Here is an 18112-nt window from a genome sequence, read left to right on the forward strand (position 1 = left end):
ACAGCCATCCATCTTAAGAAGGGTAGCTTACGATTCTTCTGTTTCATTATGAGCCATCCATCTCAGATTCAGTTTATATGGCGCACACTCAGTTGCACTTATTGTCTTTTACACACACGTACACACACACACCCCATGCACGCACATGCTAATCAAGCTTCAGGCCACATGTGTAGTATGCACAATCATTGTTGCCCTCTTGGCTGGTACAATATTAAATGTTAATAACATCATCACACAATATAAACACAGCCCAGTCTCTTTGAAACCACCATCTGTTTTAATTGAACACAAATCAATAAACGTTATGAGGTTGGACTCATAGAATGAATACATAGAAACATAGAAGATAGAAACATCTATAGAAAAAGTTGAAGTGTTTCGAAAGCATCTAAAGAGTTCTTGTGAGGTTAGTGACTGCTCCATTCTGGGTTTTTCCTATTGCAGTTATTTCTTTCTGTCCCAATAATGGTTTGTTCGAAAAGTAAAAAGAAAAGGGAAATATATAAACATATAAACATATCCATCCTAAGATAAAATACAGGAAATAGTATAAGGGTAGACTAGATGGACCATAAAGTCTTTTTCTGCCCTCAATCTTCTATTTTTTTTAAAGCGAGGAAAACTAGCAAGCAACATCTCAAATGCATACTTTAAGTGGAAAAATAAGGTATACTGTAGCTTTGTTTTGGTTTCTAATATTAATACAATTTTATTTTGGGCCCTTCAAGCAAGCAAAGGGTTAAACCTTTTAAAACGTTCTTGAAAAAGAAAATACTTTAAAAATAAGATACTTTATAAGATAAGATACTTATTTAAAAAACAATTTGTACTGCGCAAAACTCAGCTGATACACATATGTTAAAGCAAGCAGAGATGGTTCCCTTCCCCCCTCACTCCGGAGATCGGAAAAAAAAGGAGAAAAATCCATTTCCGGAGCGATAAACGTCCAGATTCCTTAGTTCCCGTAAGATCCAAGAGTTGATTCCCAGAAACAAGGAGCGGGGATGGGGAGAGAGGTTTTGTGGGGAGGCAAAGCAGCCCAACCGCACCTAAGCGCTACAATAAGATTTACCCCCTCCCCCCCCCCAGTTGTTGTTTTTAAAAGCAGGTCCTTTTTGTGCTCGTGTTCCGCAGCTCTCCTCCCTCCCCACCTTGTAAAATTACTAAATCGTTGCTCCGACCCCCATCCCAGATTTTCTATCACTGCCTTTCCCCCCATTATGACAATTAGTGTGTGTGTGTGGGGGGGGGGTTTCGCCCCCTCTTTCAGTTCATTTCTCCAGGTACATCGGCCCACCCTCCCCAGATACACAAGAAAATGCTTTTTTCTCATCCCTATAACAATAATCAACCAGAGAGGGAAAGGCAGACCTGGAGCAAGCATATTCCAACCACCACTTTTATATTTAGCTATATTTAATCCCCATCACCACTGCCACCCCAAGATTCGCGGGGCAAATAGCGAGGTCTTTGTGTCGGCCAAACACAGACCCCCTTATTTATCCCCCCATTCTCTCTTTACAATCAATGGGGTGACTCACTTTGCCTTTAAAGATCCCCTACCTCGGTCTCCAGGAGGCAGCCAATCGGAGGCCTCCCGAGGTCACGTGGCCCGGCTGGATTTCTTAATGAAGCCGACCCCGGCCCGCCGCCCTTCTGCGCATGCTCCCGGGCAAACAATATGTTGGGGACTAGCCTCTCTCTCTCTCTCTTTCGGAAGTCGAGTTTTTAAAAAGCTCGGGCAGACCATGATATGACGACTTCCCTGATTTTGCATCCACGCTGGGCGGACGCTTTCATGTACGTGTATGAGGAGACCCCGAATGAAAGCGGCCAGAACAAAATCCCAGCAGCCATGGAAGGGCTTGGTGGGAACTGTCCAACCAGCCACTGCAGGGATCTCATCAGCCACCCGGTGCTGAGCCGTCACTCCGGCGCCATCGGGACTCCTCACCACCAGGCTCCCGTGTACACGGAGATACCTGGCCCGGAGGCAGCCAGGCAGTGTCCCGCGCCGCCCGCCTCTTCCAACGCCACCTTAGGCTACGGCTACCCCTTCGGGGGCAGCTACTACGGGTGCCGCCTCTCCCATGCCCACAACGTGAACTTGCAACAGAAGCCCTGCGCCTACCACCCGGCTGACAAATACCCGGAGCCCGGCGGCTCCCTCCCCAGCGAAGAACTCTCCAGCCGGGCCAAAGAGTTTGCTTTCTACCCGAGCTTTGCCAGCTCCTACCAGGCGGTCCCTGGCTATTTGGACGTATCGGTGGTTCCAGGCATCAATGGGCACCCGGAGCCCAGGCACGACGCCCTGCTCCCCGTGGAGGGGTACCAGCACTGGGCGCTTTCCAATGGCTGGGACGGGCAGGTTTACTGCGCGAAGGAGCAGGCGCAGTCCACCCACCTCTGGAAGTCGCCTTTCCCAGGTACGGGGGCTCGACGCTCTTGGGCTCTCTCTCTCTCGGTTGGGTCCAAAACTAGCCCAGGTAAAACTTGGGAGGGGGGCGGGAAGAGGCGCCTCTTTTGGACGCGGGCGGCGGGGCGAAGGGGCCACGGGGAGCGAGAGATTTCGACGAAGCGGAGGATTGGCACTCTTTCGCGTCGAGTTTTGGCAGCTTCAGGAGGTGGGGAGAAAAGGAGGGGGGTTGCACGAGCGAGCCTTGGTTTTTAAGCCCTCTCCACCGGTTTCCCCCCCCCCCAAGTTGGATGATGATGATTTATTTTATTTTATTTTATTTTATTATTTTATTTTATTTTATTTTATTTTTCTCCGGTCTGCGAAGAGGGGCGGCATACAAGTCTAAATAATAATAATAATAATAATAATAATAATAATAATAATAATAATAATAATAATACCACCGCCGCCACCACCACCGCCACCACCACCACCACCATCATTATTATTATTATTTGGCCTCTTCGACTTTAATCTTGCAGGCAATGTTGAACATCAAAAATTCTCTCCATATATACATCCAGAAAAGCAGATGTATCTCTTCTTCTCCACTGTCCGCCCCACCCCTTATAAACCTTCTCCCCCATCCACCCAGCCAGCCAGGGAAAGGCTGGGCTTTTCAAAGGGACCCAGCGAATTGCGCTGGGTTGCAGTTAGCAGAAAGTAGCCGATAAGTGCCTTGGGGGGCAATGCGTCTTGGGGACGGAAGGCAGCAGGACCAAGTAAGAAAAGCATGAAGGGCCGGTGCTTGCTTCCCTCTCCGCGGTTAGAAATCTGGAGTGAATGACAGCTGACGAGTGCCATCACTCCACCCCAACGCCTCGGAACCGACTGCCTCTCGTTTAGAGAAGAGAGGAGAGGCAGAAGATGGGCGAATGCCTTCCGCATTCGTGGTGGTGGTGGCGGCGATGATGGCGGGGTTTCCCACCTCTTGCCCACCCTCTCGGAAACTGGGCCGGGGATGGGTTGGGTGGATCCCCCCGAAGGGGGAGTAATGAAACCAGGTAGGTTTCTCTTGGCAAGGCGAGGGAGGGGACCCCGTCAGATCGGACGCGGTGCCTCTAGCAAGCGTTGCATGCTGGGGTTCCCTTCTGAGGAGGAAGAGGAATTAGAGCTTAGCGAGATGGAAGGAAGGGAAGGCCTTTGAAAAAATAATAATAATAAAATCTCGCTGGATTTCAACCGCCGGCAGCGAACGAAACCCAACCCTCCTCCGATCCTTTAGGCCGGAGAAAGAAAAGACTTATCTTGTTAAAAAAAAAAAGCCGATTTTTTTCCATAAACGCTTTTTTTTTGTCCCGCCCCCACTCCCCCCGGGTGAAATCCGCTTCAAATATTCTCCACTCTTATCCTCCAATGCATTTTCTTAGCCTTCTTCGTGATGTATTTCATTCAGTTTCCCTTCTTTATTCCCCTCTATTACTCAAAGGCGGTCCCACAACCTTCTCGCGCTGAATTTTCAGGCCTTAATTTTTTAAAAAAATCCTCAAGGAAGACTTTCATCCCTAAAGAGATGGACACTTCTCCTGTGGAGTTTTTTTAAACAAATGGACTGGAATGTAGAAATCACACTCTCTAAATACCAGCTCTGAACGGGGGCAGCTCGGAAGAATTATTTGTAGAAGGGTTCTATTCTCTTCTACTGGGATTCGTGTCGTCGTTGTTGTTACCGCTGCTATTGTGCTCATTAAAAGAAAATATCGAGGAGCAGATTTGACTTTTAAATCTGTTTCTCGGGAAGCCTTTGTGGGAAATAGAGGGGGTTAAGCATTGGTGTGTGTGTGTTGATATTTGATTATACTTAAGCCACGAAGCACAGGCGATGGGGCACCGCGGTGTAAGGAACTATTACAACAAAGGCTGGGTGCATTGGTGAGGAGAAGGCAGGGTCTCTCCGATGCATTCTAAGGAGGTGCAAGAAGTGCTAGTAGGTGTACTTTAAAGGAAAGTAGGATACACTGCTCAAAAAAAATAAAGGGAACACTCAAAGAACACATCCTAGATCTGAATGAATGAAATATCCTCATTGAATACTTCGTTCTGTACAAAGTTGAATGTGCACAACAGCGTGTGAAATTGACTGTCAATCAGTGCTGCTTCCTAAATGAACAGTTTGATTTCACAGAAGTTTAATTTACTTGGAGTTATAGTGTGTGGTTTAAGTGTTCCCTTTATTTATTTATTTTAGCAGTGTATTTCCCAAGCAGTGAAGTCAGTAGTCGAGCGTATTTAGCACTGATCTTAAGTTAATGGAGGACCTGAAGAGTTAACTCTATGGGGCAGAAATGAGGATGGTCTCCGTGTTCCCTGGATCATTTGGCGGGGCTGGGTGGGTGGAGAAGGCTTCCGAGCAACCTGCCTATAAAAACAAAGGCAGCTTTTTTTTAGGAAAGCTGTGGTCTCCCGCAAACCTGCTGAATTAGAAGGTCCAGGCTGGAGCAAAACCCGCCTCTGAACCCCCACCTGTTAATGGGCGGTTGGCGGTTTAGAGAAAGGAGGTTTGTAAAACTTTGAATCTGCTTCAGGTTTTGGGAATGCTGGAGTTCTTGTTAGCCCCACTGGCTAAAGTCCTTGCCTTGATTGCCTCTTCTCAACTTGCTATGGACAAATGTCCCCATGGAATAAACCAAGCGCATAATTTCATATTTTGTTCAGCCTTGCAGCCCATTCCCGGGATGCATTTCTCATATCCCCCTGGTTCTGTCCCACTCCTCTTCTCATGCACTTCCAAATTTCCCCACACACCCTTTTAGATCCATTTTCATGCTGTCTTGCTTTTATTCTGAAAAGTCTTGCTACTTTTCATCCCCATCCCTTCCTAATACTGTATCTGGAAAATGCATTGCCCAGCTTGTTGCAAGATGCTGTTTAATCTAACCCTTTCTTTCTTTCTTTCTTTCTTTCTTTCTTTCTTTCTTTCTCTTTCTCTTTCTCTTTCTCTCTCTCTCTCTCTCCCTCTCTCTCCTTTTCCTTCTCCTTCTTCCCTTTCTCTCTCTTCCTCCCACGTCGCTTCACCACTTGGTTTTCTTTTCTTTCTTTCTTTCTTTCTTTCTTTCTCCCTCTCTCTCTTTCCCTCTCCTTTTCCTTCTCCTTCTTCCCTTTCTCTCTCTTCCTCCCTTTCTCTCTCTTCACTTCACCACTTGGTTTTCTTTCTTTCTTTTTCTCTCTCTCTCCCTTCCTTCCTTTCTTCCTTTTTTCTTTCTTTCTCTCCCCCTCTCTCTTTCTCCCTCTCCTCTTTCTCTTCCTCCCACTTCGCTTCTCCAATTGCTTTCCTCTGCTCTGTTCTCCTCGCCTTCTTCACAGATGTGGTACCCCTTCAGCCAGAAGTGAACAGCTACCGTAGGGGCCGGAAGAAAAGGGTCCCTTACACGAAAATCCAGCTGAAAGAATTAGAAAAGGAGTACGCGGCCAGCAAGTTCATTACCAAAGAGAAGCGAAGAAGGATTTCCGCCGCCACCAACCTTTCCGAGCGCCAAGTCACAATCTGGTTTCAGAACCGAAGAGTGAAGGAAAAAAAGGTTATTAGTAAATCTAAGACATCCCACCTACATGCTACCTGACATAGAAATCTTTCGAGAGGGTGGGGGGAAGCAAAACATTTTAAAAAGTGGGAGAAGAAACAAATGCAAATATTTATGTAGTAAATTTGTACAAATTTTAAAAATGCATTGAATTTGGTTATTTAAACACCCGCACAATCTCCAATGAGCGGTGGGGGGGGGGAATATCAAACCGCCACCTTTGGGTTAGTCTTCTGTCCACTTATTTCCCTTTCTTAACTGTGAAGCTGACTGCCAGTCTTAAAATCAATTTTTTTCTGTGTTTTTAAATGTGCACACTTCATTTTCCTAGAGAAGCCGGGAAATTAGCAAATTCCTCCCTCTCTCTCACACACACACACACTCAAATTCGCCATGATGGGATTCGGAGTGATTTTGCCCTTTCTTCTTTCTTTCCTTCCTTCCTCCCTTTTGTAGGTCTGTATTATAGTCCAGCACTTTCCCAGTGCCATATTTTTTTCCATGCATTTAGCTGTTTTTGTCTTTTTTTATGATTCAAAAACAAAACGCGAAGGCTGTAAACCATTACGAAGAATTATTCCAGTTGGGTTTTTCTTTTTCTTTTAAAAAAGCCAAAATATAAAATGGGGGGGGGGGGAATTAAGGCTGCTAACTCAAAAGTGCTGAGGAGTTTTTGTCTGCGCACTTACTCCGTCCTACTAACTTTTACGCTCTTCCTGAATTCGAAGTCACTGCCTGGAATAAGTAGGGTTGAGTCCGACAAAAGCAGGTTCTACGTTTTGGAGGTAAGACGGTGTATGTGTGTGGAAATAGATTAGACTTCCCTATTGACCGAAAACTCCAACAGGATCCGTGCTCTTAAGAATAAATTATGGTTTTGGTTTCCTACAGTATGGTCTCACTCCAGCTGTTTTATTATTGTTGTGTGTTGGTTTTCTACTGCTATAAAACGAGAATGTTATCGATTATAAGAAAAGGCGCACGATAAGGTTCCGTGGCTGGGTGTTTGGTTTGCTTTCTGTTTTCCTGTGTTTCTGTTTCTCCCCCTCAAGAGCAGTGTTCCTTTCGAATTGTTAAAATCACCCATTTTTATAAAAAAAACAACGCACCGTCTTGTATATGTATATGTATATAATGTTTTGTCCGAATGATATGTACTGAATATTGAATGCAGAATACATTTCTTAAAAATAAATCCGCTCTCTTTCTTTTGGCGCCACGTCACCTCCTCCCCCCCCCTTTTCTGCCTCGAAAACACGACAGCCTCGTTTACTGACCCGATCTCTCCTTTGATATCAGCAGGCTTAAAGTCCTATCTGGGGGGGGGGGCACATTTGCGATTTTTCACCGCCGTCGCCATCGGATTTGCGAGAAAGGAAAAGCTTCCAGGGATCTCGAAACTTTTTTGGGATGGGGCGGAATAGTTCCATTGGAATATATTAGGACTCCTCCAGAAAGAAAGGTGGAGGGCGGGGGTTGCCTTGTTTCGTGGATCAGACCCCTGGGAGAATCCTCGGAGCTTCCCCGGCTGATAGAAGCGATCGATTTGGGGGGGAGATTAAAAAAACGGCGAGGAGGAAGCTTATCCCCGGACGGAGTAGTAAGCAGATAGCAGAAAAAGGCAACAGGGAGGGTCCCCTCGCCCTTCTTACGAGGCGCTGACTCCAGGGTGGATCGAGCAGCATTTAGGGAGGTAAAAGTAAAATTACTTCGCTGTATTCAATTCATAAAAGTATTAAAGACATGTAATTTAATTAAATTACGTTAATTGATTTAGTTTCGGTTAGGCCTTGGCGGTTTTTATTTCGGTTAAGGATTGTTAGCGATTTGGCTCTGCTTTTTATGCCTTTAAAAAAAATAAAAAATTGTGGAAAGCCACCGAACCCGAAAACGGCGACGGGGGTGGGTTAGAAACTCCACAGCAGGTAAATAAACGAGGCCGTTCCGAAGAAAACTCGGCAGAGGCGGACGAGGGGTGGCAAAAGTTTTCCCCGAAACTACTGCAAGCGTCCGGGCTTCTCGCTACAACAAGGGGAATCCCTCTCTCTCCATCTCCCCTTTTAGTTTCTCCGGTGGCTAAGGACCTGTTGCATTGTTTCGCCCAAAGTTAAACTCTCTCTCTCACACACACACAGACAGAGTGAGAGACAGACAGAGACAGACAGACAGACAGACAGACGAGAGAGAGAGAAAGAGAGAGAGAGAGAGAGAGAGAGAGAGAGAGAGAGAGAGAGAGAGAGAGAGAGAGAGAGAGAGAGAGAGAGAGATATTTGTAAAACAATCCTCAGAATAATTCCACCAGAACCCAGAGGGCCATTTCTCGGTCCGGGGGGGAAAGAAACCAAACCCCACGTAATTGGGCCGGGCTTGAAAAAGGTCCTCAGCAGACAAGTTCTTGCAAGTAAACTCGCGTAGAGTTAGAAGCCAGGCCCAGATCGCTTGATCCCTCCGTCTTCCCCGCCGACTCTTTTGGGTGGATCTGTTTCCTAAAGCAAGGCGCCCCGTCTTTCGCGCCTACTCGAATTAATTACCTGGTGGGGTTGCCAAGTGCCAGCCTCCAAGAAAGCGCCCGCAAACCGAGCCGAGGTTAGTTTTCCATTCAGAGAAAGGGCCGGAGAAGGAGTGCTGGACCAGCCGTCCCGAGTACTGCCCGCCCCCGGGCTCCTTCTTCTTCATACCAAACAAACTTGGGCAAGGAGCCCAAGAAATCACTCCAGGGGAAAGGGCTCGGCTTCTTGGCAAAGTTTGCGCTGGCGAGGTTTCTTTTTGCGCGCCTGGGTCCCCTTTCCTGACTCACGATTCAGCCTGCTGCTCCCTTTCCTGCAAGTCTACGGGGAATAAGTTTCAAATGGCGGGGTTCTGCTGGATCCTTCTGGGCCCTGCCGAAATGACTATAAAAGGGAAGGCTCGCCTGCCTGCAAAAAATGCAGACAATTCTCTGATGCGTTGGGTTTTTTTAGGCCGTGCGCCCACATAACGCAGCCTAAAGCTGCACTCTGCTCCTTTAATTTTTCCCCTCTTCCAAGCAAAGGATTGGGGCCCCCTGACTTGCATAGCGTCCCAGAAACGGGGACCAACGTTGTATCGACTTGGACACGACTGCTTGTGCTCTGCAAATCTTTTACGGGGTCGTCTGTTGCGGCTGCTGGAGAATGCTAGGCCTCTCGTGCTGCAGGGCTTCCAGCCTTTTCAAATATCTCTGGAATTCAGTATTATTGCCATATTTTAATCAATTTGGTAAACCATTTTTGGTAAACCAGGCTGAAAGCATTTGGCATCGTCCCTGGCATAAAGGATGGAGGGAGGGAGGGATAGATAGTTAAGTTAGTTAGTTAGTTAGTTAGTTAGTTAGATAGATAGATAGATAGATAGATAGATAGATAGATAGATAGATAGATAGATAGATAGATAGATAGATAGATAGAAAGAAAGAAAGAATAGGGATAGACAGACAGACAGACAGACAGACACAGAGAGAGAGAGAGAGAGAGAGAGAGAGAGAGAGAGAGAGAGAGAGAGAGAGAGAGAGACACCCATAGAAAAAAGATCCATTTACTTTTTAATGTTGTTAACCTAAGTAAATAGTGGAGAACATATATTTGCACATTTGCTTAGCTTGGAATTTTTAGCCTCTCAATCACAATAATTTAAACCCCATATACTTCTGGCAAGCATACTGAATTTAAGTAACATCAAGACATTGCTATATAAACCACGCCTCCCTTCTGATGGAATTTAACCTCCCTAAGTCTTCAGCTTAGTCAATCACCTTTCCTCAGTGTAACGTGAACTGGTCATTGACATGACAGTTGGCATTTTCTGGAGGTTCCTGATTTCCTTTTCCCAAACCCTAGTTAGAATTTAAATTCATAGATTTTTTTTTTTTTAAATCCCACTTTGGGCCAAGACTTTTTAAAAAAATAGTTTTTATTAAAGTTTAAAATTTAAAAGAAAATACTAACATAGGAACAATAACAACACTCCCCCCCCCCCCACTTCTCTGAATGAACTCGTTTTGAAAAATCATGGCAATGAGTCCAGCATATTTAAATCACAGAACACTAAAAAGATTAAGGCCAGTAGCAATCTGTTGACCATTTTCACATCATGCTTTGTAGAATCTCATGCCATTATCACTATGCAATATAAACTATATTTGTTTTTAATCTCTTAAATTTCCACACTAGCCATCTGATTGAATGACTTTGGGCAGTTTATAGCATCTGAACTTCTGATGTACTGCCACAGTGATGACTGGATACTACTGTAGGAAGCAAGATAATTTTGGCCAATTTTTCATTATTATTAAATTGAAAAAAAAATCTGACTGAATCTGAATATTCCTCTTGAAACAAAATAGGGTGCAAGGGATTGTGCCTTCTTTTTTAGGATAAATATCCCGGATGGTAGCTCATTAGAGGAGAACTTTGCCTATAACCAAAAAAAAGGGGGAGAAGAGCTAGCTAGTTTAAAACATAGACATACCAACAAAACAAAACAATTACTCTAAGATTTTTGCTGTTTCTCCAGTTTTTCTAAAGGAGAGGTCTCTATTCAATAGGTCCCCTCTCTCTCCCTTTTGAAGTCAATGGGACTGACCAGGCTAATATATCAGGCTGTATTTGACCACAGCTCAGCAAAATCGAAAATTCCTGCAAGCAATTTAGGATTGCAATCCTGCATTCCTTTACTTTGGAGTAAGGACCAGTACATCTATAGGACCTGTTGCTTAATTGAACATGCTTTGGGTTTTGCTATACAGATATTCCTTAAAATAGGGACACAATCGAGCTCCAAGTTTCTCTTTGAGACAGTTGTTAAGTGTTAAGTGTGTTTTGTTCAATTCTATGCTCTTTCGTGCCACAATTATTAGGTAAAAATCACTGCAGTTGTTAAGTTACTAACAGGATCCGGTGAAGTGGATCTGGTTTCCCCATTGACTTTGCTTGTCAGAAAGTCCCCAAAGGTGATCTCATGACCCCTGGATACTGCAACTGTCATGAGTCAGTTGCCAAATTTTGATCTTGTGACCATGGGTATGCTGTAACAGTAAATGTACAGGTGAAACTTGAAAAATTTAAATATTGTGCAAAAGTTTATTTATTTCAGTAATGCAACCTAAAAGATGAAACGTAATATATTAGAGAGACTCATTACATGCAAGGCAAGATAGTTCAAGACATGATTTGTCATAATTGTGATGATGAAGGGGTACAGCTCATGAAACCCCCAAATCCACCATCTCACAAAATTAGAATATGCGATCAATAAAACAAGGATTCTACGTAGAACAATATCAGACATCTGAAAAGTATAAGCATGCATATGTACTCAATACTTGGATTGGGCCCTTTTGCAGCAATTACTGTCTCAATGCAGCATGGCATGGAAGCTGTCAGCCTGTGGCACTGCTAAGGTGTTATGGAAGACCAGGATGCTTCAATAGTGGCCTTCAGCTCTTCTGCATTGTTTGGTGTCATGTCTCTCATCTTTCTCTTGGCAATGCCCCATAGATTCTCTCTGGGGTTCAAGTCAGGAGAGTTTGCTAGCCAATCAAGCACAGTAATCCTATGGTCATTGAATCAGGTTTTGGTGCTTTTGGCAGCCTGGGCAGGTGCCAAGTCCTGCTGGAAAATTGAAGTCAGCATCCCCATAAAGCTCATCTGCAGAAGGAAGCGTGAAGTGCTCCAAAATCTCCTTGGAAACTTTTGCATCACATTTAGAAACTAAGGACCCAGAGTATGGAGGAAGAATGGAGAGGCACACACAGCAAGATGCTTGAAGTCCTGTGTGAAGTTTCCACAGTCTGTGTTGATTTGGGGAGCCATGTCAACTGCTGGTATGGGTCCACCGGGCTTCATTAAGTCCAGGGTCAACTCAGCAGTCTACCAGGAGAAGAGCTGAAGGCCACTATTGAAGCATCCTGGTCCTCCACAACACCTCAGCAGTGCCACAGGCTGATAGCTTCCATGCCAGGAAGGTCCAATATTGTTCTATGTACAATCCTTGTTCTGTTGATCACATGTAATATTGAAATTTTCTGAGATGGTGGATTTGGGGGTTTTATGACCTGTACCCCATAACCATCACAATTATGACAAATCACAGCTTAAACTATCTCGCCTTGCATGTAATGAGTCTCTCATATATTACCTTTAAGCTTTTAAGTTGCATTACTGAAATAAATGAACTTTTGCACAATATTCCAATTTTTCAAGTTTCACCTATAAATGTGAAACATGTTTTTTTAATTTTTAATTCCAATTTAATTCCATTTTTAAAAAAATTAATTCCAATTTACATAGCAACAAACATTTTAACATTACTGTGTCATACATTCGTACAGTTATTTACATTGATTTCTATACATCTTTATTTCTCTGTTCTAATCAATCATACTGTTTATTCCACACCTCATCCATTTCCATTTCTTCTTTGCATTTCATTTCCAACATGAGCCTGTACATCTCTGCACATTCCAATAACTTATGTATAATCTTTTCATCACTTGGTGTGTTTTCAAGTTTCCAGTATAGCATATACAATTCTTGCTGTGATTACCATTTGTAAAATGATGTACTGCAGTTGTATCTTTATCTTTTTGTCAATTATTCCTAATAAAAAGAGTTCTTGTTTAAATTCTATTTGTTCTCCTATTATTCTATTTGGCCTCCTCCAGGTCCTGTAGACTAAACAATGTAGGTTGGCAGGACCGCGGGGGAAGGCCTTCTCTGTGGCTGCTCCAGCTCTATGGAACCAACTACCCTTGATGTCCGTACTGCTCCCACCCTACTGGCCTTCCACAAGGCCACAAAGACCTGGCTTTGCCGGCAGGCCTGGGGACCATGAATTGTCCATCTTTCATGGCTAAATTTTATTTTATGAATGGTGTGCATGCATAAAATTTGATTAGTTTTTATATAAATGGGTTTTATTGGGGTTAGTTTTTTAGAGAGTTTACTGTATATTCAACTTCTTTTTTATTGCTGTATCTTTTGTATTGTTATTATGGTGTAAGTCCTTGGGGATTGGGCGGCGTAGAAGTCAAACAAACAAATAATAATATTTCTTGTAGTCATCTCCTTATCTACTCCCTATACTTTTTTGCCTTAGGACATTGCCACCACATATGATAAAAAGTTCCTTCCTTACTTTTACATTTCCAGCAATCGGGTTTCATATTGATATACATTTTTGCCAATTTTGCCAGCATTAAATGCCACCTATAAAGCATTTTATATTGGTTTTCTTTAAATGCAGTCAACAATGTTAATGTACAGTTCTTGTTCCATATTCTTTCCCATTTCTCCAAATTTATATTATGACCTATATTTTGTGTCCATGCAACCATCAGAACTTTTCACAATTTCCTCTTCCTTTCCTACTTCCAATAAGTATCTATATGTTTTTGTTCTATTTTTTTCTTCATTCTCCATCAGTATGATATCTAATTGTTGTGGTAGCCTTTGAATTCCATATTATTCCATATCTTTTCTGTATCTTGATTGTGTCTGTAAATATGGCCACCAATTTACAGTATGATTATGTTCATGTTCTTTTAATTACTGTTGTAAGCTGCCCAAAGTCCTTTGGGAGTTTGGTGGCAAATCAATCGAATCAATCGAATCAATCAAATCAATCGAATCAAATCAATCGAACCAATCAAACCAATCAAATCAATATCAAATCAATCCCTGATTTAATTTAAGTTTCCCCTGATTATTTAATGGTTCTTTATTGTTTAGCAGATCACTTTTTTTCAGTGTAACTTTGTAACTTTGAATGGTCACTAAATGATCTGTTGCAAATCAAGGACTACTTGAACTGCTTGTAAGGAACTGGCTTGGTCTCATTTTATAAATTAGGCTTATGACCCCAGTGGTGTTCAAGTGGGTGCTTAGGTTCCATTGACGGAATTCACAACTTGATTCAAATGCAAGTCCATTCAAGCTATAGGTTAAACTCAACCAGTGCACTCTACTGTCAAAGAAAGGGCCATCGGTGTCAAATGGACTGGACTCCCAAACAGTATTTTAAAATTAAAGCATGACTGACACATTTAGCAAGTCAAAAGGACCTTGAGGTAAATTGAGAGGGGGGAGACCACAGAAAAACATTACAGTATATCTAACCCTGGGCAATGGAGTTCTGCTATAACTCCTTCCATGGTGGAGGTGACTTCAGATATCTTAGTTGTCACCTACAACATCCTTCATACGAATCCAGCTTTCCTTCAGCTCTGTAAGTTTTCTTTCCTTTGTCATAGCAGCCTTCCTGTTTATTGAACTTTTTGAATTTTTTCAAACAGATTACAGGTCAAAAGATTGGGTTGCTTGAATGGGGGGGGGGGATTCACTGACCTCTTAGATTCCTGTCACTTTGTTGTCCCCTGACACAAAACCCTTATTGTAACATTGTCACAAATAAAGGTACATGGGGTTATTATAGGCTTAGGCAACTACCACTAGGCATCTTCTGAACTTTGGTCTCCAGAAGGCCTGCCATTCAAGGTACCCATCATTCTATCTAAGTGTTCTGCTGGGGTGTCTCAACCGCCCATAATTACAGGGTAATTAGTCCAGGAAGACATACACCACATGATAAAAGGAAAACCCAAAAGTTTTTATAAACAGAAAAACAGAAACAGCTTCCTTTTTAAACGTCAAAGGGATTTTCTGGTACACAAAAGAGACAGGTTAAATGCAGTCCAATTGCTCACCCAATAACTGGGAAATTGAGTCCAATTCTAAAGTCCAAAGAGTCCACACACACAATCCTGAACAGCAAAAACCATGATCTTGACGAAACAATGAATCAGATAAACTGCCATGAGGCTAAAACACCAAGCTGCACTTTTATCTGTAGCACTAATTACAGCAGCTCCACCCAACCACAGGTGGCCTCATTTTATCTTGTAATAATCCTTCAGTTGTTGTCTCCTATGCATCACTCTATGCATGCGCATGCGTGGATGTGTCATTAATTCTTGTTCAGAATCCAGGGATGATACAGATGACTGATTTCCTCCTGGGCTGTATGCCAAACTCCCCTCTTCCCTGTCACTCACGCTTCCTTGGTCAGAGGAGACTTCGTCGGCAGATTCTACTGGGAGCAAAACAGGCCTGCGGCATGTGGATGTCACCCCCACCTCCACCTCCACATTCCTTGGAGCAGGAGCTGGGGCAGAGCTAACCACAACACTAAGAGGGAAAAAATCTTTTGTGTTACTGTAGTTATTTTAAAATAACAGATCATGTCCTCAATAAGGATGCTATTTCAAAGAAAAAAGGGAAAAATAACATTATATTGGGCAATATTGAGGCAATCTAGGAACAGATGATACTGAAATGTACCTATTGCTAAAATTGATGGCAACATTAGATTTTTGGCTTCAATGGAGAGGATCAAACTCTCATAATCTGAACCAAGATCCTAAGGCTGTGACTATTACATAGACCAGGACTCTCCAACCTTGGCAACTTTAAGCCTGGAGGACTTCAACTCCCAGAATTCCCCAGAGCACACATTGTGCCATTTTTAATAGCTATTTTCATAAGGAGACCCAGTCAAGACCCAAGGCACAAAGCTTCCGCCTCCGTTCACCTTCTCCACTGCTAAATAAGGTTTGTTGCTTAACTACATTCTTATTCCCCACGCTGTCCTCTTTATTATCCTTCTGGCAAGTAGTTGTGATTATAGCAAAGGAAAATACTCCTCAGGATCTTTAAGGTGGTATGCTGAAGGGGAGGGGTAAGAGAATAGGTGAGGAAGAAGCAAAGCAGGGGAAAACATGTTTTAAGCAGTAGGCAGCTGCAAGGCCTCAACCAAGGCAAATAACTGGCCAACTGGCTGTTTTGTTTGCAATGCTATAAATCCCTCCCGTGTATATATGCCACTCAAAAATAATAATAATAATAAAGGGAACACTCAAATAACACATCCAAGATCTGAATGAATGAAATATTCTCATTTGTTCTGTACAAAGTTGAATGTGCACAACAGCAGGTGAAATTGATTGTCCATCATTGTTGCTTCCTAAGTGGACAGTTGGATTTCACAGAAGTTTGATTTACCTGGAGTTATATTGTGTTGTTTAAGTGTTCCCTTTTTTTTTTTTTTTTGAGCAGTGAACATACAAAAACGTCTTTCATACTTAACATAGGGTTGAAAGGATGAAGCAACAGTTTTCTTTCACCCTCCTTCTAATTCCCTTTCTGATCCAGGATGGACATTCCATTCCTGGGAAAGGATCTTCTTTCAAGGGTTGAATATCAACTGGCCCTTGGGCAAGAGAGCTGTGTCCTCACTATTGGGCCTAGCCTTGACCATGACTATGCAGCCCATTTGACCTTGGCATCACCAGCTTCGGGTGTGATCATGGGAGAAAGCAAACGCCTTGATCTTCTGGCCAGCACCCCCCCCCCCCCACCCTCTCTAAGTGTCTTTTGGCTCCCGGTATAGATAAACAAGGTGTCATTCCCAGTCTAGACAGGCAGCCTAACGACCATCCATAAAGGCATGAAAAGGAAGCACCCCAAGTTTAGCCCTTTTTCTTTCTTTTGTGTGGAGGGCTTTGAATGAGGAGTCTTAAAGTGCAGCCCCCTTTTTTAATAGGTAAAGGCCCCTCTCCCCAATTTCCGCCATTTCCCAGTTCTGTACTTGGAAGTCAGCCGTTTTAGGGGATTCTAAAGTCCTCCTTTTATGGAAAGAGAAGAATTGGTGTCTTTCTCACATTAGGGAGGAAGACTGGGGGGGAAAACCAGAGAAACGGAGAAAACAAATCTCTATGTCAAAGTAATTCAATGGGACAGATTTTCAGGTAAGAATGTGCCTCTCTCTCCCACCCCTCTCTCTTTCTCCATCCCCCCTCCCTCCCTCCCTCTCTCTCTGTTTATCTGCATGTGTATTGGAAATTTAATTGCTGAGGTTGCTCCTGTGGTTACACTAGTTTTCCATCTTCCCTTCTCCTTCCTTTACATCCACAAAATGGTCTTTGCAATATTATTATTAGTAGTAGTAAAAGGCTAAGAGGGGGCAAGCAGCCCACGGCATAAAATAACTAGATTTCATCTGTATGAAATCCCTGCACACCATCGTGGGCAAAGTTTGTAGCCACAGATCTTTCCACAAAAAACATCTTATCCCAGGAATCAAGTAAAGCTTAAAAGAGGTTTTAAAAGCAACAGCTACTGCTTCTTCTAAAAGTGGACCTCATAGTTGCAAATGAGATCACTGAAATCTGGCAAATGGTGGTGGTTGGATTTTTTCCCCTCGCTCCAGTTGCAATTAATTTTATTGTGGAATGCCCAAGATAAGGTTTTTTGGGGGAGGATTTAAAGGTGGTGCTCCACGAAGCTTGAAAGGAAGACCCATTGAAATCAATGAGACCAGTTTCCACAAATTTAGTATGAATCAGATTGTCCTGGAAAAATAGTAACCAATGAAAGGAAGAACATGCAAAGAGAGTTATTATTGTTTTGTCTTCATTAGTCTTACTTCCCTGAAGACACAGGGAACTGGTTTACATATCAACCCAGCAGGAGACGGGTAGCCTCTGCTGGCAGTGCTGGAGAAAACGTAGTTACCCCATAAGCATTTAACTCTTAAGGGCGCATTGGGAGAACCTTAGGCAAATTCATTGAATTGTAAAAAGGGAGGGGGAGATGGAAGAAGGGAAAGGAGAAGGGAGAAGGAGAAGAATCGTGGCAAGAGTCAAGTATTTAGGCATGCTCTGTTTTGTACAGAACATAATGTTCTGGCTCTTTCATCTTTTTCCCATCACAGTTCCTATGAACTACTCAAATTTGCATTATTCAGCCTTTTGGATGATTTAGTTTAATCGAATCACTTTCATTACTTTGGTACTTCATGTGAACATTTATTCATAAATAATGTATATACTGGTGGCCTCAGAGATTTCCAAGAAAGCTGTCAAAATGTTTGCATGCTGCCATACATCTCAAAGCTTTGTCATTACATTAAATTAGGAGAACAGCGATTTGGGTCATAAGTTGAGAGTTTCCGTCCCTTTCCCCCTCCTTCCCTTTCCCTTCCTTTCCTTTTCCTTTTTATAATTGGACTAATAAAGAAAGTGGTGGCGATTTTCAACTGAAAATCTCTTTAATTTTAG

The 18112-nt window shown here is 43.1% G+C and overlaps 1 protein-coding gene across 1 annotated transcript; it reads left to right on the forward strand.

Annotated features, from left to right (window-relative positions):
- Positions 1 to 1661: 1661 nt before the first annotated feature.
- Positions 1662 to 7177, forward strand: HOXC13 (homeobox C13). Its single transcript, XM_070736047.1, has 2 exons — positions 1662 to 2429; positions 5765 to 7177. Exons 1-2 carry the CDS (start codon positions 1757 to 1759, stop codon positions 6019 to 6021), a joined length of 930 nt encoding a protein of 309 aa, XP_070592148.1. The 5' UTR covers positions 1662 to 1756; the 3' UTR covers positions 6022 to 7177.
- Positions 7178 to 18112: the final 10935 nt, after the last annotated feature.

The sequence above is a fragment of the Erythrolamprus reginae genome, chromosome 2, assembly GCF_031021105.1.
Source record: "Erythrolamprus reginae isolate rEryReg1 chromosome 2, rEryReg1.hap1, whole genome shotgun sequence".
NCBI classification, from domain to species: Eukaryota; Metazoa; Chordata; class Lepidosauria; order Squamata; family Dipsadidae; genus Erythrolamprus; species Erythrolamprus reginae.

Excerpts from the sequence above, each read along its gene's own strand:
- HOXC13 (XM_070736047.1), top strand. The coding sequence starts at position 1,757 with ATGACGACTTCCCTGATTTTGCATCCACGCTGGGCGGACGCTTTCATG. Across the intron at positions 2,430-5,764 it reads CTGGAAGTCGCCTTTCCCAG|ATGTGGTACCCCTTCAGCCA; the intron begins GTACGGGGGCTC and ends CCTTCTTCACAG.